The sequence below is a fragment of the Macaca fascicularis genome, chromosome 1 (genome assembly GCF_037993035.2).
Source record: "Macaca fascicularis isolate 582-1 chromosome 1, T2T-MFA8v1.1".
Classification (NCBI taxonomy): Eukaryota; Metazoa; Chordata; class Mammalia; order Primates; family Cercopithecidae; genus Macaca; species Macaca fascicularis.
This window is the reverse complement of record NC_088375.1, coordinates 55,417,421-55,443,236: the sequence shown is the minus strand read 5'-3', so window position 1 is coordinate 55,443,236 and position 25,816 is coordinate 55,417,421. Positions and strand designations below refer to the sequence as shown.

The 25,816-nt window shown below is 33.6% G+C and overlaps 1 protein-coding gene and 1 pseudogene across 25 annotated transcripts in view; one reads left to right on the top strand and one right to left on the bottom strand.

Moving 5' to 3' along the window:
- DENND1B (DENN domain containing 1B) overlaps window positions 1-25,816 on the top strand; it is a 279,648-nt gene that overhangs the window by 38,824 nt on the left and 215,008 nt on the right. For all 25 annotated transcript variants that reach the window (XR_012430982.1, XR_012430989.1, XR_012430990.1 and 22 more), the window contains one exon: window positions 23,932-23,975. Coding sequence is in view for 13 of the 25 variants with exons in the window: in XM_065539215.2 (XP_065395287.1) it covers window positions 23,932-23,975 (44 nt within the window). In the remaining 12 variants the exon portion in view is untranslated. The remainder of the gene's footprint in view (window positions 1-23,931; window positions 23,976-25,816) is intronic.
- Window positions 1,629-3,442, bottom strand: LOC102146091 (large ribosomal subunit protein eL24-like; annotated as a pseudogene).

The following is a 25,816-nucleotide window of genomic DNA, read 5'->3' as shown; positions in this document are numbered from 1 at the left end:
TCAAGTTTTGCATAATTAGAATCTTGAGGCTTCCCTACCTGTAGTAAATTAGATCCTGGATACCTATGTGAATATTTTTCTTGTCTAGCTAAGAAAAGGCCTAAAAATGAATAAGGATCATTGCTGCATTCTCACTGTAATGAGTAAGTAGGAGAACTTCCTATAACACTTGGTAGATAGAGGTAAACAAGTCTAATAGAGTGCAAAAATCTTGTTTTCAGGGGCCTGCGGAGTTTTGTCATACCTCCAAGATGGAATGTTTAATGTTGCTAGATGGATGTCCACAAGTGTTTAGAAAGAACTGCTATTCAGTATTTGTCAGTATGTGTTTTAGAACTATAGATGATTTATTGAGAAGTCAGGTTCCTGGGACATACTTTGATTATTTTAAGGATGGAGGTGGGAGTATAATCTACATTTTGGAAAAAGTTTTCCGGGTGATTGTTATGCATCTGAAAGTTTGAAGCCATTGTTTAAAGGAATAGGGCTATGGTGATGCTTAGATACAGCCACTTTGACATGGGGCAGATGACTTTCCCACTACTCTGTTGGAGATGTTGCTGTCAGGATTATTGGTATGCTGCCTTATAGCTGATTGTAGGAAAGGAGCAGTGTCTCTGATATGCCCTTTGTGTGCAATTGGAATAACTGTGATAGAGTTAGGAATGGATGAAGGCTTATCAAAAGATGAAGGATGATTTAGACTCAGAATAGGCCTTTTTATGTGCAATTAGACAGTCTTCAGTGATTTTCAAGAGACATAGCAACAGACTTTTGATGTCTTGCATAAATGCTAGTATTGAGAAATCTCATTTATGAAGTAGTCTCAAAGAGACATTCAAAAGAATAGATGTTTGGGTGTGTACTCAGCAGTCACAAATAAAGAGGAAGCTGTTTTCAGAATGAGCAGTACAACAAAAATATGGATAACAGTCTAAGAGAAAGGCAAGCAAAACCAGTAGAGCCTTGGAGCTAAGGAATAGCCATTCCAGTACAACAGGAATGCAGTATGGGCATTTGTAAAGAAAGGTTACAGTAACACATGTATCACAGATTATTTCAGAGATGATTTTTATGACATACAAAGAATTATTATTTTATTTTAAAACATGAGAGACTGCGCATGGTGGCTTACACCTCTAATCCTAGTGCTTTGTGAGGCCAAGGTGTGAGGATTACTTCAGGCCAGGAGTTCAAGACCAGTTTGGACAACACAGTGAGACCCGGTCTGTACAAATTATTATTTTCTTTAATTAGCTGGGTGTGGTGGCACACGCCTGTAGTCTTAGCTATTTGGGAGGCTGAGGCAGCCTCAACTGAGGCTGCAGTGTGCTATGATTGTGCCCATGCCTCTGTATTCCAACCTGGGCAAGAGAGCAAGATCCTGTCTCGATTGATAGACAGACAGACAGATAGAAGAAAGAAATAATTGGGCAAACCGTTTAATCTTAAGTCTCAAAATGAGTAGATCTTATGTTCTCTCTGACTCAAAATTTTTGCTATTCAAATTCAATAAAAGTTGCAATCTGCAGCTTAAAATTGAGCTTGAAATCAAAAGAGTGGGTTGTTTGCAGTATTCCAGCCCATATTTTCTTTTTTTAAAAAAAGTCCAATATTTATTTAAAAATCTAATCTGCCAGCTTAGCGTTTTCCACCAACTTGGGATCTGAAACTTTCACAGTCTTCACAATCATTTGCTTAGGTGCTGCCTTTGTAGGTACCTTAGCAGCAGCCATTGCAGTCTTTTTAGGTACTTGCTTAGCTTTTTTTTGCTTCCTTAGCAGCCCTGATACCTTGTTCTCATTGAGCCTTTCTAACTTCAGGTTCTGATTCCTCTTGGCCATTATATCAGCAAGAGATGCACCAGTAATGGCCCCCTGCAATTTGACTGCTTGGCGGGTCCTTTCCTTTTGAATTTCTTCCAACTGTCCCTTTTTGTGCTTCCTTCTGTAGAGGACAGTACAGTTTATCTGCTGAGGATTCCCCTTGGAAAAGAACGCTGATTCACATTTTGCATTAAGAAACTGGAAAACCTTCCTCTTGGTCCTGGCATAGCGCCTCCCGTGTCCGGGGTAGACCTTGTACTGGCTGAAACCTCATAGCTCGACCTTCGTGGCGGCGGCTCCACGGGAGGAGAAAAGATGGCCCCAACCTGTATTTTTGAATAATACCCTTTAAAATTCATAAAAGTCTAAGAACGCTTTGTAAATGGAATGTTTCATAGTTCACACTAAAGTGAACATAAACTGTTAAGCAAAACTTTAGATCACTTCTTCCAACAAAGGAAATGTACCCAAGAATCCATGAGAAGTAGCTTCAGAGTAATTTTTTTTTTAAATGGTGAATGCTCCGAGGTCTTGTGCTTTTAAATTTTATTTAGTTTAATTGCCAAAAGCCACGGTGGAACCGCGTAGTATTCTGAGGAAATAACCTCTTGAAGCAGAGGTATTTTGCAGAACATAGAGTGGAATAAAGCCATTCTGCCTCCAATGTTTGGGTGGATGTATTTGGTACTGTAATCATTTTACTGATTGCATAATTCATTGATATAAAAGATACTAAATGGTAGCCATGTTGGACCCATTCAATATTGGTTTTTGTGCCATTCTGTTAACTTTTGTATTATTCACATATAATATAGATTTAACCAAATCTATTTTCTTATAATTGTGTGTGATTGTTTTATGAAATGTCCTTTTAAATTTTGTTAAATTTTTGTCCGTTTTTTCCACAGAAGGAGGAATGAAGTATTTAACATTTTCTGCCAGTTCTCACTTATTCAGTGTGTTCCAGAGTCTTCAATTTAAATATTGTTTGCCGGGCTTAGATTTTCATGTGTCTATTAAAAGAGTAGGAACATACTCCTCCATGCCATACATCTGCTATGTATAGCATTGATTTTTTTCCCCCTTAAGAATAAATGTATTACTTTTGTTAAGTTTATTGTAGGTTAAAAAAAAGCATATTTCTGTTTCTCCTAAAATTTGGGAAATCAATTTATATTACTGTGTAGAGTATGTAATAAATGATGTATTCTTTAATTCTGAATCTTGTATACAGTAGTTACACCCTTGTCTTTCATTAATTGATGTCCATTTGTAGGTTTTTGAATTATTCTTATTATTCTGCAAAGTTTATTTTTTAAATTACTAATGTAATGTATTGCAGTCAATTTTGAAAGAAGGGAAAAGACTTTTCTGTTTATAGCAATAACACAAAACATCTATTTTTGTGCATTCCTTTTTAGATTTCAATATGAGCTTATTAAATGTGGTTGCAATCATATATAGTTTTCACTTAATAATTTTCAGTATTGGTTGTTGCTATTGGTTTATATTACAAAATGATATTTCATAAACTGCAACAGTCCCAAAAGCCCCTCATAAATATTCATGAACTCACCCATAACAGCATACTTGAGAGAATCATCTTTTACTGCCATCGTACGACCGAATTTAAATTTATCTAATGTGTTTAACTTTTTACAGGTTAAAAAATTTACAAATAGTTTTTGTAAGAATGGTTTGGTTTATATACTCTATTTTCATTTCTAAGTTTTAATCAATTATCTACTTTTTAGTTTGCTGTTTCTCTTTTGTTCAATATTTTAAAACTTATTCAGGAATATGAAAAGATATGACACTTTTATTTTGGCTTTTGCATTTTGATTGAGTCCTTCAGTGACAAATACAGTAGTGGAATTTCTAATGATAAATATTTAATGTAAACACTGCAAATAAAATATAAGTTTTTTGAATGTATCTTTTAGTTGCACAGATTTTTAAATGCAAGAGATTAGAATGTCATAAATAAGCCTGCGCATTATTTTAAGAGCACGTATAGAGGAAGGGGTTGTATGTTGGTAAAATACATTTACTGACCCATGTGTGAATTGGTGACCAGGATTGTTAAAGCATTGAGTTCTGAAAGTTTTTCTCTTATCTTTATGTTCAACAATAGAAAGTTTTACCGTATGGTCAAATAACATCTTCATCAGGTTCTCAACAGGATACCTTAGTTAATTTTCAGCTGAGTGCTTGACAGGATTTTCTCTTTGGCTAGCTGGTTGGATGAGAGTCTAGACACTGAGAGGCCAGGCTTTCGTGGGGCCTCACAATATCATTATTGTGCATGTTGAGTAGGAGCAGCTTCCTCTGATGTAGGGGCTCCATGCACAAACAACGAAGACAAAGACAGAGCTTTTGTTCTCGAAGAGAAGAGCTAATCCGACTGCTACACACTGTGAAAAACCTTTTATGAGAGAGGAAAAAAAACTTTCCTGGAAGGTGAAGGGTTAGCAGTTTAACCTCTGACCGTAAAATAAGCTGGTAAGGGGGAAAAATGTTGGGTAAGGTAGAAGAATAACAGGAGAAACATTCATCGAGGTCTGTATGCTGTGTTTATAAAAACAGGTTAAGCAAATAACTGTCAGGGGTGGATACTTGAGTTCTAATAATACATGCATATTTCTAAACTTTTTTTGCTTATTCTTAAACATAGGTGTTTAAACTTCTTAATTTGGAGGTTGTATATTGCAGACCACACCATAAATGCAGGAAACAGTAGATGTCTAATATTTACTCTTTTTCCTAAGAAGCTCCATTATAGACTTCTTCAAGTTTTCAATATTTATTTTCTTGTTGTATGAGTACCAAATCTTGATTCTTTTTCTTCATTGTTTTTTCCCCCAATTTCCTTATTTAATATGATCACCTGTGTCTGTAGAAATAAAGAAGCAGGACACTGCATATCTGCGGTACATAATTAAGACAGTCTCCAATTTGGTATTTGGCATTTTGGTACCTATTCTGTTGATATATAGGTCTGGTGGGCAGTGTTATTATTACAACTCCTTGGAGAAGATGGTTGCAATCTTAGTGTACAAAGAATCCAGAGACTTCTGTCTGATCTTATATTGGCATTATCAATACCAGGAATGTAGTTACAGTCCATTTAGAGGTGATGGAAGTTAAGTTGCTAATAACTGTGTCATCTGTCTGCTTTTATCTACCAACCTTGACTAATTGCTTCTCCTTCTCCTGTCAGTCACATATCAATCTTGAGCAATAATTAATAATTAATTAAGGTTTTATGCACTTGGGCTTCTTGCTTGGATGTATTAATGTATGTAACTTATTCCTAAGAATAACTATACATATGGGGAAGCAGCAACTTATATTGTATTATTTGAGTCATATTCTAAGGATCAGTCTGCCATGGTATCTTTTAACTAACTTAATGTTTCTTCTGTTATTCCGATTCCCTTTGGTAACAATACACATTTCTTCCTGTAGTTACTCAGTTTCACTTTTCCCATGACAGAAAATGAGAAAAGGAGATAGAGAAAGTGAGAAAGAGGAGAGATTGTGCTGGCGATTGAGTGATAATGAGGTAAGGGCGAAGAGATAAGTATAGAAAGTAGAAGCTGAGAGTGAGTTGAAGGAAAGAAAAACACGTGAAACACATAGGTGGGCCAGTTAGGAATGGCTGGTGAGCTGTTGTGCAGCGCTCTTAAGTTTTGAACTAATAATTAGTTGACAACAAATATAAAAATTTCATAAGGAATTACTCTTTAAGACAAAAGTATAGAGGATGGCATTACAAAACAAGTGACCAGACTTGGGAAGGTCCAGGGTGAGGGGAGGTAAATTTATATGAAGAGAAAGAAAGAGCAAGTAATAACCGACCGTTTTGCTTAATGCATTATCTCTATTCACTATGGTCAAATTTCTGCATCAGTATCTCAGTATCTCAGCATTTTTTCCATCTTGCCTTACAACAATGAATATAGTGATAGTGAATAGTGATAGTGAATGAATATAATGATATAGTGATTATACATATATATACACACACACACACAGACACATATATAATCTCCACTCATCCTATCAACATCTCTCAAGGTGGGTACTGCTATTATCACTACTTTACATTGGAGAAAAGTGAGGCATAGAGTGCTGTGTAGCTTGAGAAAGATCAGGTATAGCAAGCTTGTCCAACCTATGGCCTGCAGGCTGCATGTGGCCAGGACAGCTTTGAATGTGGCCAAAAAATTCATAAACTTTCTTAAACTATTTTAAAAGATTCTCCTTTTTTTTTGTTTTTTTTTTTTGTGCTCATCAGCTATTATTAGTATATTTTATGTGGGGTCCAAAATGATTCTCCTTCTTCCAGTATGGCACCAGGGAAGCCAAAAGATTGGACACCTGGTGTGTAATGAGTGAATGACAATGCATGGCATGTCTATATGAAGTTTGACTTCAGTATCCAGCCACGTAACTACCATGCCGTGAATTCTTTAAGAATTCACTGAAGATAATAATTATATACTACTGAAAGTTTTAAAGTTCAAATGATAATCCCCCAACTCTTTTGTTGTTTTACTTCCTGACTACCTTTGGTAGGACAACCTAAATGGGAATTAATTGCTCACTTTCCTAGAGGATAGACTAGTATTAGAATATACAACAAATATAAGCATATTTTTGGTCTGAGGTCGTGAATTTCAAATTTATTCTTTTTCTTTCAGTTTGTCTTCCTGCTAGTTTCTCAGCCAATAATTATTTTTCTAAATGTGTGATTCTGTTTGTTGTTCCAAAGGACATAATTCTTCTCTTTATGAGTTCTTTGCTAATCTGTTTTAATCCTTTTGGCTGTCTCATTTTCTCATTGTTTCTTACAAGTTGTGATGTAAATGCTCTCAAGAAGTTACCAGAATAAAGTAGTGTCTGCTATTCCTCGAAACTTTCTAGTGGCCAGTATCCTCCCAGATTTCAATTGTCCTTCATGTTGAATCATGAGGTTGTCATATGGTAATATCAACATTATGGGCTCTAGTAAGCTAATTTTTAAAGTGATCAACCCTATTCTGAGATTGTATTTTCTTTTGATAGTGTGCCTGTAAAATTCAGACATCTCAAAAATGTCAAATAATATACATATGTAATGTATATATGTACCAATTCTGATTAAACAACTTGTATCGAACTTATTTTTTTTTAATGTTCTTAAGTTCAAGGAAACAGGTTTAATAATGTCAATGTTCATTTTCTTTTAAAATGTTAACCTTAGAGTCTGCAAAATTAGGATTAACTTTCCTGCATTTAGTGTGGCACATTTGAAAAAAATTAGATAAACAAAAACTATTTTCAGTCTAAAAGCCACCATAACAGATTAAAAAATTCAAGTAGCCCTTTACTTTAAACATGTGATTCTAATTGAAGTTCCCATGTCATAATACAGAGATAAAAAATAATGGCCCCCGACACACCTTACTTGGCTTATATTGTATTCATGGAATGTTTAATTATTTTTCCCAACTTAAAAATTAAGTGATTGTTTTCCATAAATATTCTGGATTTTCTTGAAAAATTGAAAGTATCTGTCAACACTGGACCCACATTCCACATGGCTGGAGCTGAATAATGGTTGCTCTTTTGAGAAAGGGAATGGGATCTATTTTTTTACTACATGTCCTTTTATAGTCTATCTTCTATAGGCTCATTCCACTCATTTATATTACCTATATATCTTAAAGGCATTTAACCTTGAAATCTCCCCTTTGTCTTTTCTACCTGTAAAAGGGAATATATTTGTGTAATGAATAAATAATTATACTTTTTCTCAGGTTTTAAAGAAAATCTTAATTAGAAAACAAGTTTATACCATATATAAAAACATTATTTTACTCTGTTTTTAAAATTGTTTGTGCTATACCTTTGGTTCTCAAAGTGTAGTCTGGCGGCCTGTGGCAGTTCTCTGGAGTACTTAAGGAGTTCTGTGAGGTCAGAACTTTTTTCATAGTAGTGAGACGTTGTTAGCCTTTTTCGCTCCCATTTCTCACAAGTATATGGTAGATTTTTGCATAGGCTTCAGGACATGATGAAGTTATAACTCTGATGACTAATGAACTGTGTACTTGGAGATTTTTGTGCTTTACTAATTTTTAAGTTTTGATTTTTAATACATAAATGTCATTTACTGTAACTCACCTAAACAAAAGTTCTTTGATGACCTCAGTGATATTTAAGAGAATAAATCAGTCCCGAGACCAAAAAGCTTGAGAGGTACTGTGCTGTACATTATGGGGTCTAACTAAAAACACGTCAGTGGCCAGTGACCAAGAGTAATTTGTATAATTACTATTTATTCTACTAGATTACTGTTTGCCTATTTCTTTCTCAAAGTATGGGGCTTTCTTAATTAGTAATGGCTTTACTCTGCTGATTTGCTTGTTATCTTTAGTGAAAATATGTAGTGAAAATAAGGACAGATCACTTCACTCTCTTTAGTGTTAACAATTACTTGATTTATTATATTACCTTTAAATCAAAATTGATCAGATTTATCTTAGAGTAAGCTAGTTACTTCTTAAAATAAGCATATTAAAATAAGCAGGCCGGGCGCGGTGGCTCAAGCCTGTAATCCCAGCACTTTGGGAGGCCGAGGCGGGCGGATCACGAGGTCAGGAGATCGAGACCATCCTGGCTAACACGGTGAAACCCCGTCTCTACTAAAAATACAAAAAACTAGCCGGGCGCGGTGGCGGGCGCCTGTAGTCCCAGCTACTCGGGAGGCTGAGGCAGGAGAATGGCGTAAACCCGGGAGGCGGAGCTTGCAGTGAGCTGAGATCCGGCCACTGCACTCCAGCCTGGGTGACAGAGCAAGACTCCGTCTCAAAAAAAAAAATAAAAAATAAAAAATAAAATAAAATAAGCAAATTAAGTTTATGACATTTACTGTGAAAAATTGATATGATAGGGAATAATTTTATTTGCACCATTTTATATATATATATATTTCCATTGAATGGAAGGAATGGAAAATATACTCAATAAAAAACTGAAAAACTACCTTATAAAGTGTACATTAAAATTTGAAACATGATGCCTGCTTTCAGGAGCTTTGTTTAAATGAGGAGACACAAATAAGATGGTTAAGTAGCGATGGTTATTGCCTGGAAGTGGGACAGTCTGTGTGGTTGTTGTGTTTTGGGAAGGTCTCATAGCATAGGTCAGGAATAATGCATAGATTTTAGAGAGAGAAAAGTGAACATAAGATTTCAGAAGAGGGTGCAGCATGTGTTGGAGTGTAAGTAAAGCCTTGGAATTGGGAGTAAATTTTATTTATGTGAAAGGACACTGGGATTGAGTAGAAAACTTGCATTGGAGTTGGTGGGAAATACATTTAGATAGGTAGGATGGAATTGAGTAGGAAGTGCAGAATTTTGCAACACTAGTTTTAGTAAATGGAGTTATGTTAAAATTTGAAAGTTCTATATGAGTGATTAAATATTAACACAGTTTGATGAGTTGGGTTTTGTTAAGCAGTAACTGAAGCCACTGAATATTTTTCTGTGAAGGGAGGAATAATAAAAACTCTTAAGTTTTAGTGGCAGTGAGTTGAGAAGAGCTGAGTGGCAAGAAGAATAATTAGGCAATAAGAATTTAGACTAAGATGAATATGGAAGAGGAGTAATGAATGACAGCTACATTTTGAAGAAATAACTAACATGGTTAGGCAGCTGATTAGACGTAGAGGACGAAGAAGGCATGTGAAGGCTGATTCTGAAACTTTTAGCATTGGTGTCTGGGTTCCATAGGTAGAGTTAGACGGATATGATTCAGTGTTGGACATTAGTCAAGGGGATAGTGTAATGAAGTCATTGGGAAAACTGAATTTGAGATACAGAATTTTCGCTTCATTTATGCTTATGAATATCTATAAAAACACTTAGTTTTAGATATCACATTATATATTCTGTTCTTGTTTTTAGTCAAGTTTAAAACAGTATATGAAACTTGAAAAATGGCAGAAGGTTTTTAAAAGGCTTGAGAAAATTTCTTTACAGAAAGATTTGTGGCAGTAGTTTTCAACCAGAACAGCACATAAGAATCACCTGGGGAGTTTTTAAACAATTGTAGATGTGTCTAGAATGGTAGTGGGTGGGGTGAAGGTCACTTTTTAAAAATTTAAATGATCTTCCTTAGGTAATCTAATCAACAGAAAGGGTTGAGAACCACTGTGTAAATATAGAGGAAATTATTTGTGAACAATGGAAAATAGAATTTCAGTAAAAGTTTTTTAATTTGTTTTAAATTATATGTAGTAGTGATCCATTTTTTTTTTTTCACAGCTCTTCAACAAGAGAGTAAAGGGTTAAATTATCTTCTGATAGATTTAGTTGGACATTGGGAAGAACTTTCAACCATTAGTTTGACACTTTAGGAGGGAAGCTGGGAGATTTGGAGCAGTCCCTGTATACATGTAGAGTATCAAAGGATGTGCCATTTTTTTAGTGGAACATAAGGGAGCCTGCCATGTAGGGAGAGGAAACAAGGTCTCTTGTGACTCTTCTTACCTCTGATCTATGATATATGGCAATTTTGTGTAATCTCATGTGACAGATTATCCTTGTGAACTTGTGTTTGCTCTTGAATTCTACTTAGAAGTAGAATCCAGCCCAATTGGCCTCAAAATCAGATCACTGTTTTCTATTTGAAATACATGGCAAAGTATTTTTTTATTATACTTTATGTTCTAGGGTACATGTACCCAACATGCAGGTTTGTTACATATGTATACATGTGCCATGTTGGTGTGCTACACCTATTAACTTGTCATTTACATTAGGTATATCTCCTAATGCTAACCCTCCCCACTCCCCCCACCCCACAACAGGCCCTGGTGTGTGATGTTCCCCTTCCTGTGTCCAAGTGATCTCATTGTTCAATTCCCACCTATGAGTGAGAACATGCGGTGTTTGGTTTTCTGTTCTTGTGATAGTTTGCTGAGAATGATGGTTTCCAGCTTCATCCATGTCCCTACAAAGGACACAAACTCATCTTTTTTTATGGCTGCATAGTATTCCATGGTGTATATGTGCCACATTTTCTAAATCCAGTCTGTCACTGATGGACATTTGGGTTGATTCCAAGTCTTTGCTATTGTGAATAGTGCTGCAATAAACATACGTCCTTATAGCAGCAAGATTTATAATACTTTGGGTATATACTCAGTAATGGGATGGCTGGGTCAAATGGTAATTCTAGTTCTAGATCCTTGAGGAATCACCACACTGTCTTCCACAATGGTTGAACTAGTTTACAGTCCCACCAACAGTGTAAAAGTGTTCCTATTTCTCCACATCCTCTCTAGCACCTGTTGTTTCCTGACTTTTTAATGATTCCCATTCTGACTGGTGTGAGATGGTCTCTCATTGTGGTTTTGATTTGCATTTCTCTGATGGCCAGTGATGATGAGCCTTTTTTCATGTGTCTGTTGGCTGTATGAATGTCTTCTTTTGAGAAGTGTCTGTTCATATCCTTTGCCCACTTTTTGATGAGGTTGTTTGTTTTTTTCTTGTAAATTTGTTTGAGTTCTTTGTAGGTGCTGGATATTAGCCCTTTGTCAAATGAGTAGATTGCAAAAATTTTCTCCCATTCTGTAGGTTGCCTGTTCACTCTGATGGTAGTTTCTTTTGCTGTGCAGAAGCTCTTTAGTTTAATTAGATCCCATTTGTCAATTTTGGCTTTTGTTGCCATTGCTTTTGGTGTTTTAGACATGAAGTCCTTGTCCATGCCCATTTCCTGAATGGTATTGCCTAAGTTTTCTTCTAGGGTTTTTGTGGTTTTAGGTCTAACATTTAAGTCTCTAACCCATCTTGAATTAAGTTTTGTATAAGAAGTAAGGAAGGGATCCAGTTTTAGCTTTCTACTTATGACTAGCCAGTTTTCCTAGCACTATTTATTAAATAGGGAATCCTTTCCCCATTTCTTGTTTTTGTCAGGATTGTCAAAGATCAGATGGTTGTAGTTGTGTGGTATTATTTCTGAGGGTTCTGTTCTGTTCCGTTGGTCTATATCTCTGTTTTGGTACCAGTACCATGCTGTTTTGGTTACTGTAGCCTTGTAATAATTCCCAGTAACTTGAGAATTTTATGTTTTCTTTTCTTTTTTTTTTTCTTAAGATGGAGTCTCGCTCTGTCTCCCAGGCTGGAGTGCAGTGGCGCGATCTTGGCTCACTGCAAGCTCTGCCTTGTGGGTTCACGCCATTCTCCTGCTTCAGCCTCCCAAGTGGCTGAGACTATAGGTGCCCACCACCACGCCTGGCTAATTTTTTGTATTTTTGGTAGAGACAGGGTTTCACTGTGTTAGCCAGGATGGTCTCAATCTCCTGACCTCATGATCTGCCCGCCTTGGCCTCCCAAAGTGTTGGGATTATAGGCGTGAGCCACCGTGCCTGATAATTATATGTTTTAAGAAAAATGGGTGAAAATTACTGTCGGACTTAATTATTAGTAAGCATGTTCAGACTAATCGTTTTCTGCCCCTTCAAGGAAATGATTCTTTTTGCCAATATCACAGTGTTGTATTTACCAGTCATAATATTGACCTCAAAGATTAATGATATTTACCCATTATTAGTTTAAGAAAATTCTGGATACCATCAGGGAAGATTTTAGAAATAAATCAACATATTTAATTAGAAACAGGACAAAATATTCACATCTCTACTTTCATTTGCTTTTCATTCTTCATCAAGAGAGACCCGAGAACTGAAATGTAATAGCTGTGTTGTGTTCATTTTATTATTGTAGTTTTATGTTAACAAGTTTCTTAGTTTTTATTGTGAACATTTGGAAGGTTTTCCCCACAAGTCCTTAGGTTTCTCTAACATGAAGGTATAGATGACATCACATCACATTGATATTTAGATTCAGTTTTTTTTCCAGCTTGATAACCTCTGTCTGAGTACCTTCTGGGTCTTGATTCCATTTTGAGGTATTCATTCTCTTTTACTATTTCTGTGGCCTTCCAGGGATATCTCATAAGTACTGAGGAATTGCTTTTCTACCTTAACTACTATGCTTCGTGCCTTTGCTCTTAATGTCCCACTGCAATTATTTCCATATCACTGATGCAATCATTTGTCTAGGCCTTGTTATAGTGCTTTACCTAGTATTATACTTCTGATACTGGTGGGTGCTGACATTGATATTCACCCTCATCTTAGCCCATTGTTTGAAGTATAGCCTATTTCATTATTGCTGCACTTGGCTCCTGGACTGCCATTCATGATGATGTTGTTAGTCACAGGTCTTTGCAGTTTTAATGTCATATGATCCTTCACAGCCTGGGTTGTGGTTCTGCAAAGTGAGTAGGGAGGACTTATCATCTGTGTTGAAGTTCTGCAGATTTAGAACTCATTTAGTTGTATAAAACACCATTCTTTCCTTTTCAGAGTATTTACATGCCAGCAAGATCACTGGGTCCGGGTCAGGTTCATAAAACATCCACTATAATCTACTGGGAGAGTTTCCATTGGACTCTTGGACCCTTATTGCCCTTGCCATGAATTCTGTCTCAGGAGGGTAGATCATCTTGTAAATTTTATGTTATCTGCTTCCTTCCCTGACATTTTACCACAAATTGTGTGTGTATATATATATCTGAGTCATTCATATATATATATATATGAATGATATAAGTTCTTTTCCCAAGAGGTTCATTTTAAATATTATCTGTAGTGTCATAAATGGGTTTATTATTTTATTACCTTTCAGCTTATACTCAACACAGAAGCCAGGGTGATCTTGTTAAAATATGTCAGAGCATGTTTCCTCTCTACTCAAATGCTGCTGTAGCTCCCTTTCCGAGAGTGTAAGCAGGTTCCATTTTATCACTCTTAAGGCCCTTTATGTTCTGCTTGTTCCCCTTTAACTCTCTGACCTCACCTTGTCTCATTATTTTCATTTATCACTCTTTTAGATTTTTTTTCAATATGAACAAATATAACTTTTTTTCAAGGCTATAGTCTTTTTCAGGGTTGTATAGTGTTTCTTAGAATAATAATGTTATAATCATTTTCAAATTGATGGACATATAGATTATCTTTCAAAACTTGGCTAATTGTAAACAGTGCTTCAGTAAACATTGTTTTATATGTATGTTTGCATGCATGAAATATGTAATTTCTTGCATTTTATAAAAAAGGATACTTTTTCTGTTACAATTTCTTTAGCAGCTCCTTTAGAAAGGGTCTATTCATGGTAAATCTTTCAGTTTTGTCTTTCTGAAAATGTATTTATTTTCCCTACATTCCTGTTTGCACAGTTTTTGAATATATTATTCCACTGTCTTCTGGCTTCCATTGCTGCTATTGAGAAGTCTGCTGTCGATATAATAATATATATAGTTTTCTACTTATCTCTTTCCTCTCTAGGATGCTTTGAGAGGTATCCATATCTTTTTATACTTTGCAGTTTCATTGCGATGCCTCTAGTCATGTCTTTCTTGAGATCTTGCTTGGGTTTGTTATTTCCAAATCTAAAGATTTGTCTTTTATCAGTTTTGGAAAATGAGCCTTTATTTCTTCTAATATTATTTTCTTTCCTCCTCCATTATATACACTCTGGTCTCTTTGGTCTGATCTTTTAGAAATTTAAATAGATTTATTTTATTCTGATCTACATTTTTCTTAACCTCTTTTATTTTTCTCATTTATTTTGTCTCTTTATGGCTCAATCTGTTTAATATCATTTGTGTCTGACTTAGTTCACTATTTCTCTCTTCAGTTTTATATGATGTGCTATTCTATTCATTGAGCTTTTAATTTCATAGATTATATTTTTATATTTTTAAATGTTCTAGTTTTCAAAATTTGCTTGTTCATGTTTTGAATTATTATTTTATTATATAACATTTTAAACATCCTTATATGCTGTTTCAAGTAATTTTAATATATGAAGCTGTGAGGGGGGAACAAAACAAATTAGTATCATAATTCCATTCTTTGTGTCTGATGGTTATAATCACAGGTATTTAGATTTTCTGTAGTAATTTTAATTACACATTTATGTTAGGCAAGACCTAAGTTGAGTGTTTCTTCTTCAAGAGGGCATTTGTACTTTCCTTTTGTCGTGTGCCTGAGGTGCCATCTCTTTGGGGTGACGGGATCCATTCCTAGGCTTTGTAGATACAAAGATAAGTAAGAATTACTGCATTTACAGTAAGTTTCTTAGTGACTTTATTATATTCATTAGAATCTTAAGTTTATTCCACCTTTACTTTTATTCTAACTTGAAAGTATCCTGAAAGAAAGGTCATGCGTGGTTTAATTTGGTTCTTTAATGATTTGTTTTAATGTATTTTTCATTTTAAAATTAATTTTAAAATATTTTTAGTAGTTTTTCTTGATGTAGCTTACACATGTTTTTTTGTTAGTGAACTTTAAGTCATTTTGTAGTTAGTATGATTCTATTCATGAATTTTAGCTTATTCCCAAATCATTGAAACTGTGTCTGTTATATCCAGGAGTGTTAGAAGTCTCCTGTACTTTAGACCATCTTTATATCAAACAAGAAAGCTTTGAAGCATTTGCACGTCTACCCAAAATTACTTTTTGGTGTGATATGAAAATTATTTTAAATGTCGTGAATAAAACAAAGCTGTTTTATGAGCAGTTCAGTTAATTTTACATTATGAATTTTCACATTAAGACTGTTTTTTGAAAATGTTTTACTTCAAAGAGTTAAGTATAATGAGTGTTGTGAATAAAAATACATGCCTTCTTTCTATTTAACCATATACTTGGTTTTTTATAATTTTTTATAAAGAAAAATTATGAAGAATTATAAAAAGTGACAGTCTCATGCTAACTTAAAGCATGGCCTCTTACCTTCTTTCCTCCTTAAAGGAATCATAATAAAAGCTATTGCTTTAGGATATGATCGTAAAGCAACTTTAAGATCTTAGCTGACTCAAAGGTAGATTAGGTTCTGTATGACAGATCATCTTTCTACAAGCAACCTATTAAATTTTTTCCCTGTGTTCTTGTAAAAACGTTTGTGTTCGCTTTTAATGATTAGTATCTGAAAAATGTCAAAACATTGATTCTCAGTTGTAAGTTCCTTGTCATAGATTAATCAAGATTGAACATCTGGGGTACAGCATTTCTTTCCCTTTTTTGTTGTTGATTTTTTTTTTAAACTCTCATGAAGGGCCCTTGGGACAGATGGCCCCTCACTGTTGATGGTTCGATTACCATGATCACCCACAGCTTCAGAGGAGTGCGAAGAAAAGAAATTGCTTTCTTTGTCAAGGTGTTTTCAATTCAATTCTCACCCATTATCCCTGTTTGGTTAAGTTTGGAATTACTCTATCAGGTGATTGATGAGGGTTTTCATTTTATTATAATAGGTCCTGTTTAAAAGGAATGGATGTAGCAAAATGATATATCTAACATGTTATGAGTTATATTTTCTTAAGGTTCTTTGAAGTTCCATTTTCATGACCTTAGTTAGAATTTGCTAATATTTGCTCAAAAAAGAGCTTCCTTGTTTTAAGTTGTGATGCTGATTTTACATCTTTCTAGAAATGTTAGAAAGATTAGAATTATCCGTTATCCAAATTGTTTTTTAAGGTTTGAGTTTCAAAAACACCACAATTATTTTAAAGTGCTAGTTTGATTTTCCAGGATGGCTTATTAGAATGAAGATAATCACAATGGATTATTATATTAAATTTTATTTCCACCATTGCTTATGTGCATTTTTAGAATGGCAAACAAATGGACATATTTTCAAAATTGCTTACTTTTAATTTTAAATGTATGCATTATGTAAAACAGCAAATAGAAGTGTGATCTCTATTTTTGCAAGTGATTATAAAGTAAAAGATCTTAAAATAATATTTTCATTTCTGTGAGGTTTTTATATGTATGAATCAAACTTACATGATTCAATGAAAAATAATTTCAGATTGAGTAGGTATTGAATTGAGTATTATTAGTAATTAATCTCCTTTTCTAGGTTTCTTCACATACAAATTTCCAAGTATTATTTAAAGGAAGTCTGTAAGATTTAGGCCATTGTTTTACGAAATACTTAAATATTTGGCTTGGTGAGAATGTCTTCCTATAGATAACTAAGAAACTTTTTAGACTTGTGGATATTCTTTAAATTACTGTCTAATGAATGAAGAGCAAAATCAAAGATCAACCAAGTATAGCAAATTGCAGCAGCATAGTTTAGAAAGGATGTTGTATAAGAAGCAAGGATACCTGAATCCTGGTCTTGACTTCAATAGTTACTAGCTCTAGACACAGGATACAGTATAACTTTGGGTGATTAAAAAAAAAAAAAGAGTATTTAATGTCCTTTCTCATTCAGAAAATACAAAGTTTCTATCCATGTATAATGAACCTTTTCTTGAAATACCAAATAAGTAAATAAAAGAGGCCTTATTATTATTATTTTTTTTTTTTTTTGCATTCACAGATAGTCTTTCTGTTGTTCATATTGGAACTAATTGCTTAAATTCATGAAAGAAAGCATTGTAAGACAGCACAGCAAGAAAAATTTTCTCACATATCTGAGTTGGAAAAGTACAAAAGGACATATATCTTGTTTAGGTATGGACTACCAGTATGTATATATACAGCATACAGCATATAAAGTTAGAGGGAATTATAGGCAGTGTATCTTGTGTACACGTAAATATAGTCCTCCATAATTGTTCCTTAAATCTATGGTTCCAGTGTCACAAAACACTCAGTTTTGAAATAAAATTCTTTTCTTTGGGATATGGAAATGGAATTATAGTATCAGTAGTATTTACTGGCATAGAAAAGGTTTTAAAAACATTTTGGTGGTATTTTTCTTGCTAAAGTTATTTTCTGCTCTAAGTGGCATAGTTGATGTTTCTAGCCCTATGAAGTTATATTTGTTGTCATATCAAGTATATATGTAATAAAGGAAAATATAAATTATTTATTGTCATATTTTAAATAATATTTATAATGAATATTAAATATCTTAATATGTGTCACATAATGCTTATCATTGTGAGAGATGCATAGTCTATGCTCTTAGTTCTCAAAGTGTGTTCCTGAGACCAGTAACATTAGTATCACCTGAGAGCTTGTTAGAAATGCAGTTTCTCAGGCCCACCTCAGAAGTTTTATGTATGGGACCCAGCAATCTGTTTGTCTAGATGTTTTTGTTAAAGTTCGAGAACTACTGAATTAGACCTTTAAGAAGATGCTAAAATTAAATATTATCATCTATAGTTTAACTTCAGAATAATTTGTACAGACATCTGCTTTTATATGTTTTATCAAGATTAGATGTAGTCTGAATTTAAGACCTACCAGCAAGGAATTTGTTTTTATTTTCACTGTTGCTTATAGTCTTAAGGTTTATAATACAGTCTATCATACTATTCTTGTTTGAGTGGATCATTGAAGCTTTTTATTACTGCTTTTTCAAAATAAGTGATATCTTTCTATCAGTGCAGTAAATCTGTGTTTTGCTCGAGTCTGTGCCAAGGAAAAATGGCAAAAGTGTTGGTCTTCTGGATCTCTGGCTTCACCAAAGTCATATGTGGCCTTAAATGATTGAGTGAATTACTTCCCTTTTTTTTTTTCTTTCCCCCAGTCATGCTGAATATAAAATTATAATAAGTCTGAGTGTGTTGGCTCACACCTGTAATCCTGGCACTTTGGGAGATTGAGGCGGTACAATCACCTTAGCCCACGAGTTCAAGACCAGCCTGGGCAACACAGCAAGAACTGATCTTTACCAAAAAAAAAAGAAAATTAGTTGCACATGGTGGTGCATGCCTATAGTTCCAGCTACTTGGGAGACTGAGATGGAAGGGATTGCTTCAGGCCAGGAGAGTGAGGCTGCAGTGAGCCATGCTCATGCCACTGTACTCTACCCTGGGTGACAGAGTGAGACCCTGTCTCCAAAAAGAATTACAATAATTAATGAGTTTGAAAATTATTTTGGCAGATGTAATAAAATATAATTTTAACTATACTTATTAAATTACATGCATAACAAACTTTTTCAAAAATACCATGTGTCAAAAAATGTATTTATATAGTACACTTGGATAAATAGATGAGACTCTTTTAACATCAACCTAGAGAGTCTGAGGGAGAAAGAGACAAGGAAGTTGATTTGCTGTTTTTCAAAACCTACTTTTGATCATACACAGAAAGCATTGTGTGATTCATAAGTAGAAGACCCAGACTTCAGCTATGTGGTTTCATAATTCTACGTATACTTCCATTTATTTATATCATCTTATTTCTGAATCCTGCAGTCTTCAGTTATATGTAGTAGACCTTTAACTGAAAATATGCTGTTTTAAAATACATTTGTATGGTTTGGTATAACATATAATATTAATGGATTTTTCGGAAAATATGACTTCCCTTTTATTAGCTTTAGATACGTAATTCAGATCTGCAGCCACTGTTTTAGATTGTCTTCCCATCCACCTGACTGACAGAAACCTCACCCCGACAGAATCCACCAATTTCGAGAAATCCCACTTTGCTGCCATTAAATGCCATGTTGGATATCTATCTATATTGAGAACTCAACATTGCCTGAAACGGTTATTTCATACCTCCTCCTTAAAGCTCCAACAACTTTTTTTTTTTGTGTTTTAGCAGAAAGCTTTGCTTAGAGAACTACCTACTACATAGAAAAATATTAGCAGTTTTTTCACAAAACTCATATTTTTGCACTACAAATTTACTTGGGTTTATGTCTTTCCACTTCTCTTTTTCCTATAACAATCGAAAACATACTTCAGCTTCTGTCTGAGGCTCCTCTCACTGTATTGATCTGAATTCCAACTCTTCCTGTCTTCTCAGGGATCTTGTATTCCTTCTTTGCTGGCTCTCTGCTAGCTCATTAATTCCCATAGCCTTTTAAACGTGTACAAGTCTGTACCAGTCAAAAGAAAAAAGCAAATGTTTCCAGCTTAATCTTTCTGTCTACCTTTACTTTCCTCTACTTTGTGTATTCCTTCTTAAGCAAATTGCCTCTGTACATACTGCCTCTCTTTCCTCATACTCACTCATTCCATAATCTTAAATCGGCCACCTCTTTCCTACCCTTTCTCTGATGCTCATCTTACTGTAGTATTATGTCTTTTAATGTAGTTGCCATCCTTCAGTCATCATCTCTCAATGTGTTGCAGCACTTGTTGGAGGATTTCTTTTAGATATGCCCTCTTCTCTTGACTTTCATAACAGCACACACTCTAGCTGCATTCTCCCTTTCTGGTTGTTTTTTCTCACTTGATTTATACTACTGTCTGCTTCAGTGGCTTCCCTTGCTAATCCAACTTTATCTCTAAACGTTCTCTCCCTCTTAGTCTACATTCTAGATATGTTAGATGTTTTTTTCTGTTTCTAAAAGGTATTCTGCTTTCTTTTAACCTTCAAGATGTTATGCATACTGGTTCTTCACTCTAGAATGTTCTCCCCTGCCCACTTTATGGCCCAGATTACTTGCTTGTCTAACTTTTGTCAATTTTTGTCCTTTCCTTTTGAAGTCCTTTAGTGACTCTCTAAATTAGATTTCCTAATTATGTGCTCCTGCAGTACCCCTTCTTCTAGTATCATAAAAATGCATTGTTTTGTTACATTATATATTTAGATGCTCATCTTTTCTGTAAGTGGTAGACCCTGTTTTGTTTAGTTGACCATTATATGTCCACAGATGAAAGAATAAAAATCATACATTACCAAAAAATCACATATTTTCTTTAATGATTTTTGCTCATTTATATTCAGAAAACATCATTGCTTCATTAGGAACACTTTTTGTTTTTTTTACATTTTTAAGCCAGTGAATTTTCAAGTTGAGTTCAAATGTTCCTACAGGATCCCTCACTTAAAAGAATATTTTGTACAAAAAATGAAATTGCCCTTTGACGTTTCTCTCCGTGAATGTTGTAGGGCATTGTAAGGCAGGGACTTTTTCTCTTCCTTTAGCACTGCATAGATTTTTGAATGCAATAAATTGAACTTAAATTGGCCACAAAAATGTGTGAAATATTGGAAATTATTTAAAACATGTGCTTCTCACATCTCAATAAAGAAAGCTGTAACTTCAGACATTACCTAGCTAAATGAGTAAATAACAATCCTCATTGTTTTGACCTTAGTTTCTTCATACATATTCTTCTATAGTGTGGGTATATCAGGTACTGAAATCCATAATTGAGAAAAATACTAATATTATATGTTATACTTTTCCAAAAGTATGTAGTCTGTGAACTGCAATTTTACAAATGCATAAATTTGAAGATACTGTATATTTAATCGTCTTTGAATTCCACAGAATTAAGTAAATATTATCCTTTTGTGCAAATTGGAAATCTTTTACTGCATACTTTTTTTGTAGTATAGTAGAATCTCACTGGTATTCTAAGTTATTTTAATTTTGTTTTCAGTTAAGGACTAGGAAATGTGAAATATTCGATTGGGAAAGAAAATATTACTGACTTTATCCTACTTTACATTTTAAAAAAGGCTTAATAGTGAATTTGGAATCCTTATGTTGATGATGTGCAAATCATACTTTAAATATTCATCTTCTAAAGTTACTGATTTAATAAAAATTTGTATTTTTTCTTACTATGCTGTAATATCTGTTATTAAACTAAGAGATTTAATATGTTTATGTCAAAATCAAGTATTCTTCCTTTTTATTTGGTTTCTAGAATGTTGGCAGTAAAGTTTTTTTTTCTTAATTAAGATATGGAGTTTCCTTTGATTTACTGGTAGACATTGGAAAAAAGAGAAACACAGTGTATATCAGTCATAACTGGCAACAATGATTCCCACCAGCAGTTCTCATCCTTTCACCCATAAAATCAGCATAAAATTGACCTAACATTGCCAGATCAGATTGAGTATCTGGAAAGTAATCCTCAGGGAACAGAAAATTCAGTCTTTGTGCGTAAAGTTGTTGAATCGGATTATTTTTTTCAGAGCCCTTTTGTTTCTTCCTTTGCAGTACTTCTGAAAAGTTGCTACAAAGATGTGTCAGATGTGGTCTAAATCTAATCACATAGGCAGTAACTAAGTTAATCCATTTCAAAATATGGATGCACATGATTATAATAACTTTTTGAGTGCTGGAGGGTAAATTTAATTTAATGAAAATAGCTAGGATATTTTCTACTTTGTGATTAAACCAATAGATGCATTTTTCATGTACTTATTTGTTCTCCCTCCGAAAAAACAGAGTGTACAGAAAAAAAAATGGTAGTGAGGAAAAGTCAGGCAGCAAAACATATTTAGGTAAATGCTACAAACACAAGTGCAAACTGTAAGCTATTCGATAACATAAATATCCTTATTTAAGACAGTTGTAAGAAAGTTGTCACAAACATCTTCTCAAATAGTAATTACAAAGTTGAAGTTACTTAAAAGGGATATTTTAAATATTCACATTGAAGCTCTGTAATTTCATTATTCACGAGAAAGAACTGTTCTGTATTTCTGCATGAAGATTTGTTTATGTAGCCATTAGTAATTATATTACTTTATGAAGATAAAACTTTCATTTAATGTTTTATGAAAATTCTGTCATACGCCTTTGTTTTATGAGATTCAAATCTTAGCAGCTACCATTTTGGTAAAACTGCCATGTAAATATATGTCTATTTTTTTAACTGGGAACATAATTATCCACAAGACATTTATGTTTGAGTGTTTTTAGGTGATATATAATACATTCCACATTTATTTTAGAAATGTATACGTTTTGTTTTATATGAGGATATAATCATTTAATATTACCTTCATAAATTTGTAATGTATTATTCTTATATAAGATGTTTTAAATTATTGATTTTTATTATTTATATGGAAATTTTTTAGTCCTTAATAAATAAAAAGTTTAATTGTCGAAAACTTACTTTTTTCTTTTTAATGTAAAATACCTGAAAAACTTCTGTGGAACTTAAGTATAAACACAAGAGGAGCCAGCTCATGCTAAAAATGCTGCTAGACATTTATTGAGTTTTGGAATTAAAAGTTTTGAAATATATATGTATATATACTTAGATCATATTTTTTAGAAAATGGTATGAAGTATTGGAAATAATGGAAGCAAGCTGTAAGTTTTCACTGATTGGTACATGAAGTGTCGTCTTTGAGCCACAAGTCTTTTTACTTGGCGTGGAGTTCAAACCCTGTCATATGGGTGGTACTTGTTACTCGTATTAGTCTTATCTTGGGCTTTCAAGTTTTGTTTTGTCCAGAAGAAATAATCCATTATTCACTATCCTTTTAAAACACATCTGAAGTGTTCAGAAGTTTATTTTTGACAGAATTAAACCATAAGTATATGACTAAAATATTTATTAGTGCTTACTGAACTAAGATATTAGCATTTTATTGTGTTAAGTAGAAGAGAAATACTGTGAGAAACAAAGAAAATGAAAAACAGGTGTGAATATTTGTAAAACAATATTGGTTTATATATATTAATTACTAGATAAAACATGTTAGAAAAATTTCTGTGAAATGCCCTGCAAATATCAATTGTATTTTAAATGAGCTGCTTTACATCTACTTACCAACTTACCTATTACTGCAAATGTGAGATTTAAAAACTGATAGAAGGCAAATATTATTACAGTTTTTGTAAATCTTAATTGGAATTTTAAATGGATATTTAAGGTGTATTTTGGTCTAGTCTCTGAGGGCTATATTTTATTACATACTTGATACATTTATATTTTTCTTTTCAAAGTAATACCAGTATTTTAAAAGTGTACTTAAAATAGAAAATTCAAAGTTTAAAATCTTAAAATCTAAGATATGTAAAAAAAAAGTGAGTTACTAAAAGAAATACAGTAATGATTTTTAATAACCTGGCCAAATTATTAATATCATTTATTTCTATTTGAAGGTCATTACATTTCTTAAAAAGTCAAAATATTTAATTATAGAAAGGAAAAGAAGTGAATGTCATCAACTATAAATGTTTAAAGAAAAATTTAAATGTTGTAATTAAAGTAGCTTTGACAATTTTAAGAGTGCTTAACCAAGACTGTTCCTTTAAATGTGTTATTTTGCTGCTGTTTAATTATACATGTCAATTATTTACAGATCCTGTGGTATTGTGGAAATTCCCAGAGGACTTTGGAGACCAGGTTGGTACTACGTAATTTAAAAAAAAAATTGAAGTATTATGATTGTTGCTACTATTACTGCTGCTGTTGCTAGTGTAACTAATAGCAAACATGGATTGCTAAAATTATTTTCTCTTGATCAACTGTGAGAAAAAAATGCATGTGTGCAGAATATATGGAAGAATCTTTTAAAGTTACCAAGTAGATGGGTGATGAAGAAGTCCTTATATTGAAACTCATAGGGACTAGATGTTTAAACTTTCAACATAGTTTATACTTGTTTAATTTATCTATAGAATATATCTTTGAAAACATTAAAAACAATAAAAGGTTGACAATGTGAAATCTTTGTTAAATATAGTCTTATTATTTCTGTGTACTTAGAAATAAGTGTTACTGCCATAAATAAGTGATCTGTTCTCTCCTTGTGACAGTAATATCTGAGTCATTTACATATAGAAGTTGAATTATCACTATTTTTTCATTTTAAAGTAGTTCTTACCTATAGCTTTACTTTCTTTAAAAAATATATCATGCAAGACAACTAGATGAATTTATTCCATTTGCATTTTATATTATAGTCTTCTATAGTTCCTCAATATTTAGTATGACCAAAATGATGAAGTAATTTTATATGATATATGTAAATAGAAAAATCATTTAAACTTTGTTATAGATTTATCATTTTGATGTTGCTTTATATATAATATACAGTAAACAATACAGATTTAAGGATTTTTTTGCCAATTATTTTTTTGCTTTTTTAAAAATTGACACGGCCGGGCGCAGTGGCTCACACCTGTAATCCTAGCGCGTTGGGAGGCTGAGGCGGGCAGATCACGAGGTCAGGAGTTTGAGACCAGCCTCACCAACATGGTGAAACCCCGTCTCTACTATAAATACAAAACATAGCTGGGTGTGATGGCGTGTGCCTGTAATCTCAGCTACTGGCGAGGCTGAGGCAGGAGAATCACTTGAACCTGGGAAGCAGAGGTTGCAGTGAGCTGAGATTGTGCCACTGCACTCCAGCCTGGGTGACAAGAGCAAGACTTTGTCTAAAAAAAAAAATAAAATTGACATATTATTCTACACATTTATAGGTACACTGTATTTCGATACATGTATACAATATGTAATGAAGAAATCAGGGTAATCAGCATATCCATCACCTCAAACATTTGTCATTTCTTTGCACTGGGAATATTCAAAATGTGCTCTTCTAGGTATTTGAAAATATATGATAAATTCTTGTTCATTATAATCACCCTACAGTGTTATAGAACACTAGAACACTAGTCCTCCTATCTAGCTGTCATTTTGTACCCATTAACTAACCTCTGGCTATCAGCCCCAAACCCCTGCCTGCCCTTCTCAGCCTCTAGTAACCACTCATCTACTCTACTTCTGTGAGATCAATTTTTTAAGCTTCCAATATGAGTGAGAACATGAGACATTTGTCTTTCTGTGCCTGACTTATTTCACTTAACATAATATCCTCCAAGCCCATCTGTGTTGCCATGAACAACAGGATTTTGTTCTTTTTTTATAGCTGAATAATATTCCATTTTGTATATATACCATATTTTTTAATCCATTCATTTGTTTACAGACACTTAGGTTGATTCCACATCTTGGCTCTTATGCATAGTGCTGCAATAAATATGTATCTCTTTGGCATACTGATTTTCTTTCTTTTGGATATGTACCCAGTCAGGAGTGGGTATATATCAACTTTCATGTTTGTAAATTATGAGAACTGCATCTGTGGACTTAAATTATAGTAAGTTTCTGTATTGTGAATTTAACAGTGACAAGATTATCTTATCCCCTTTATTTGAAGACATAAGAAAGGAACTTGCTCA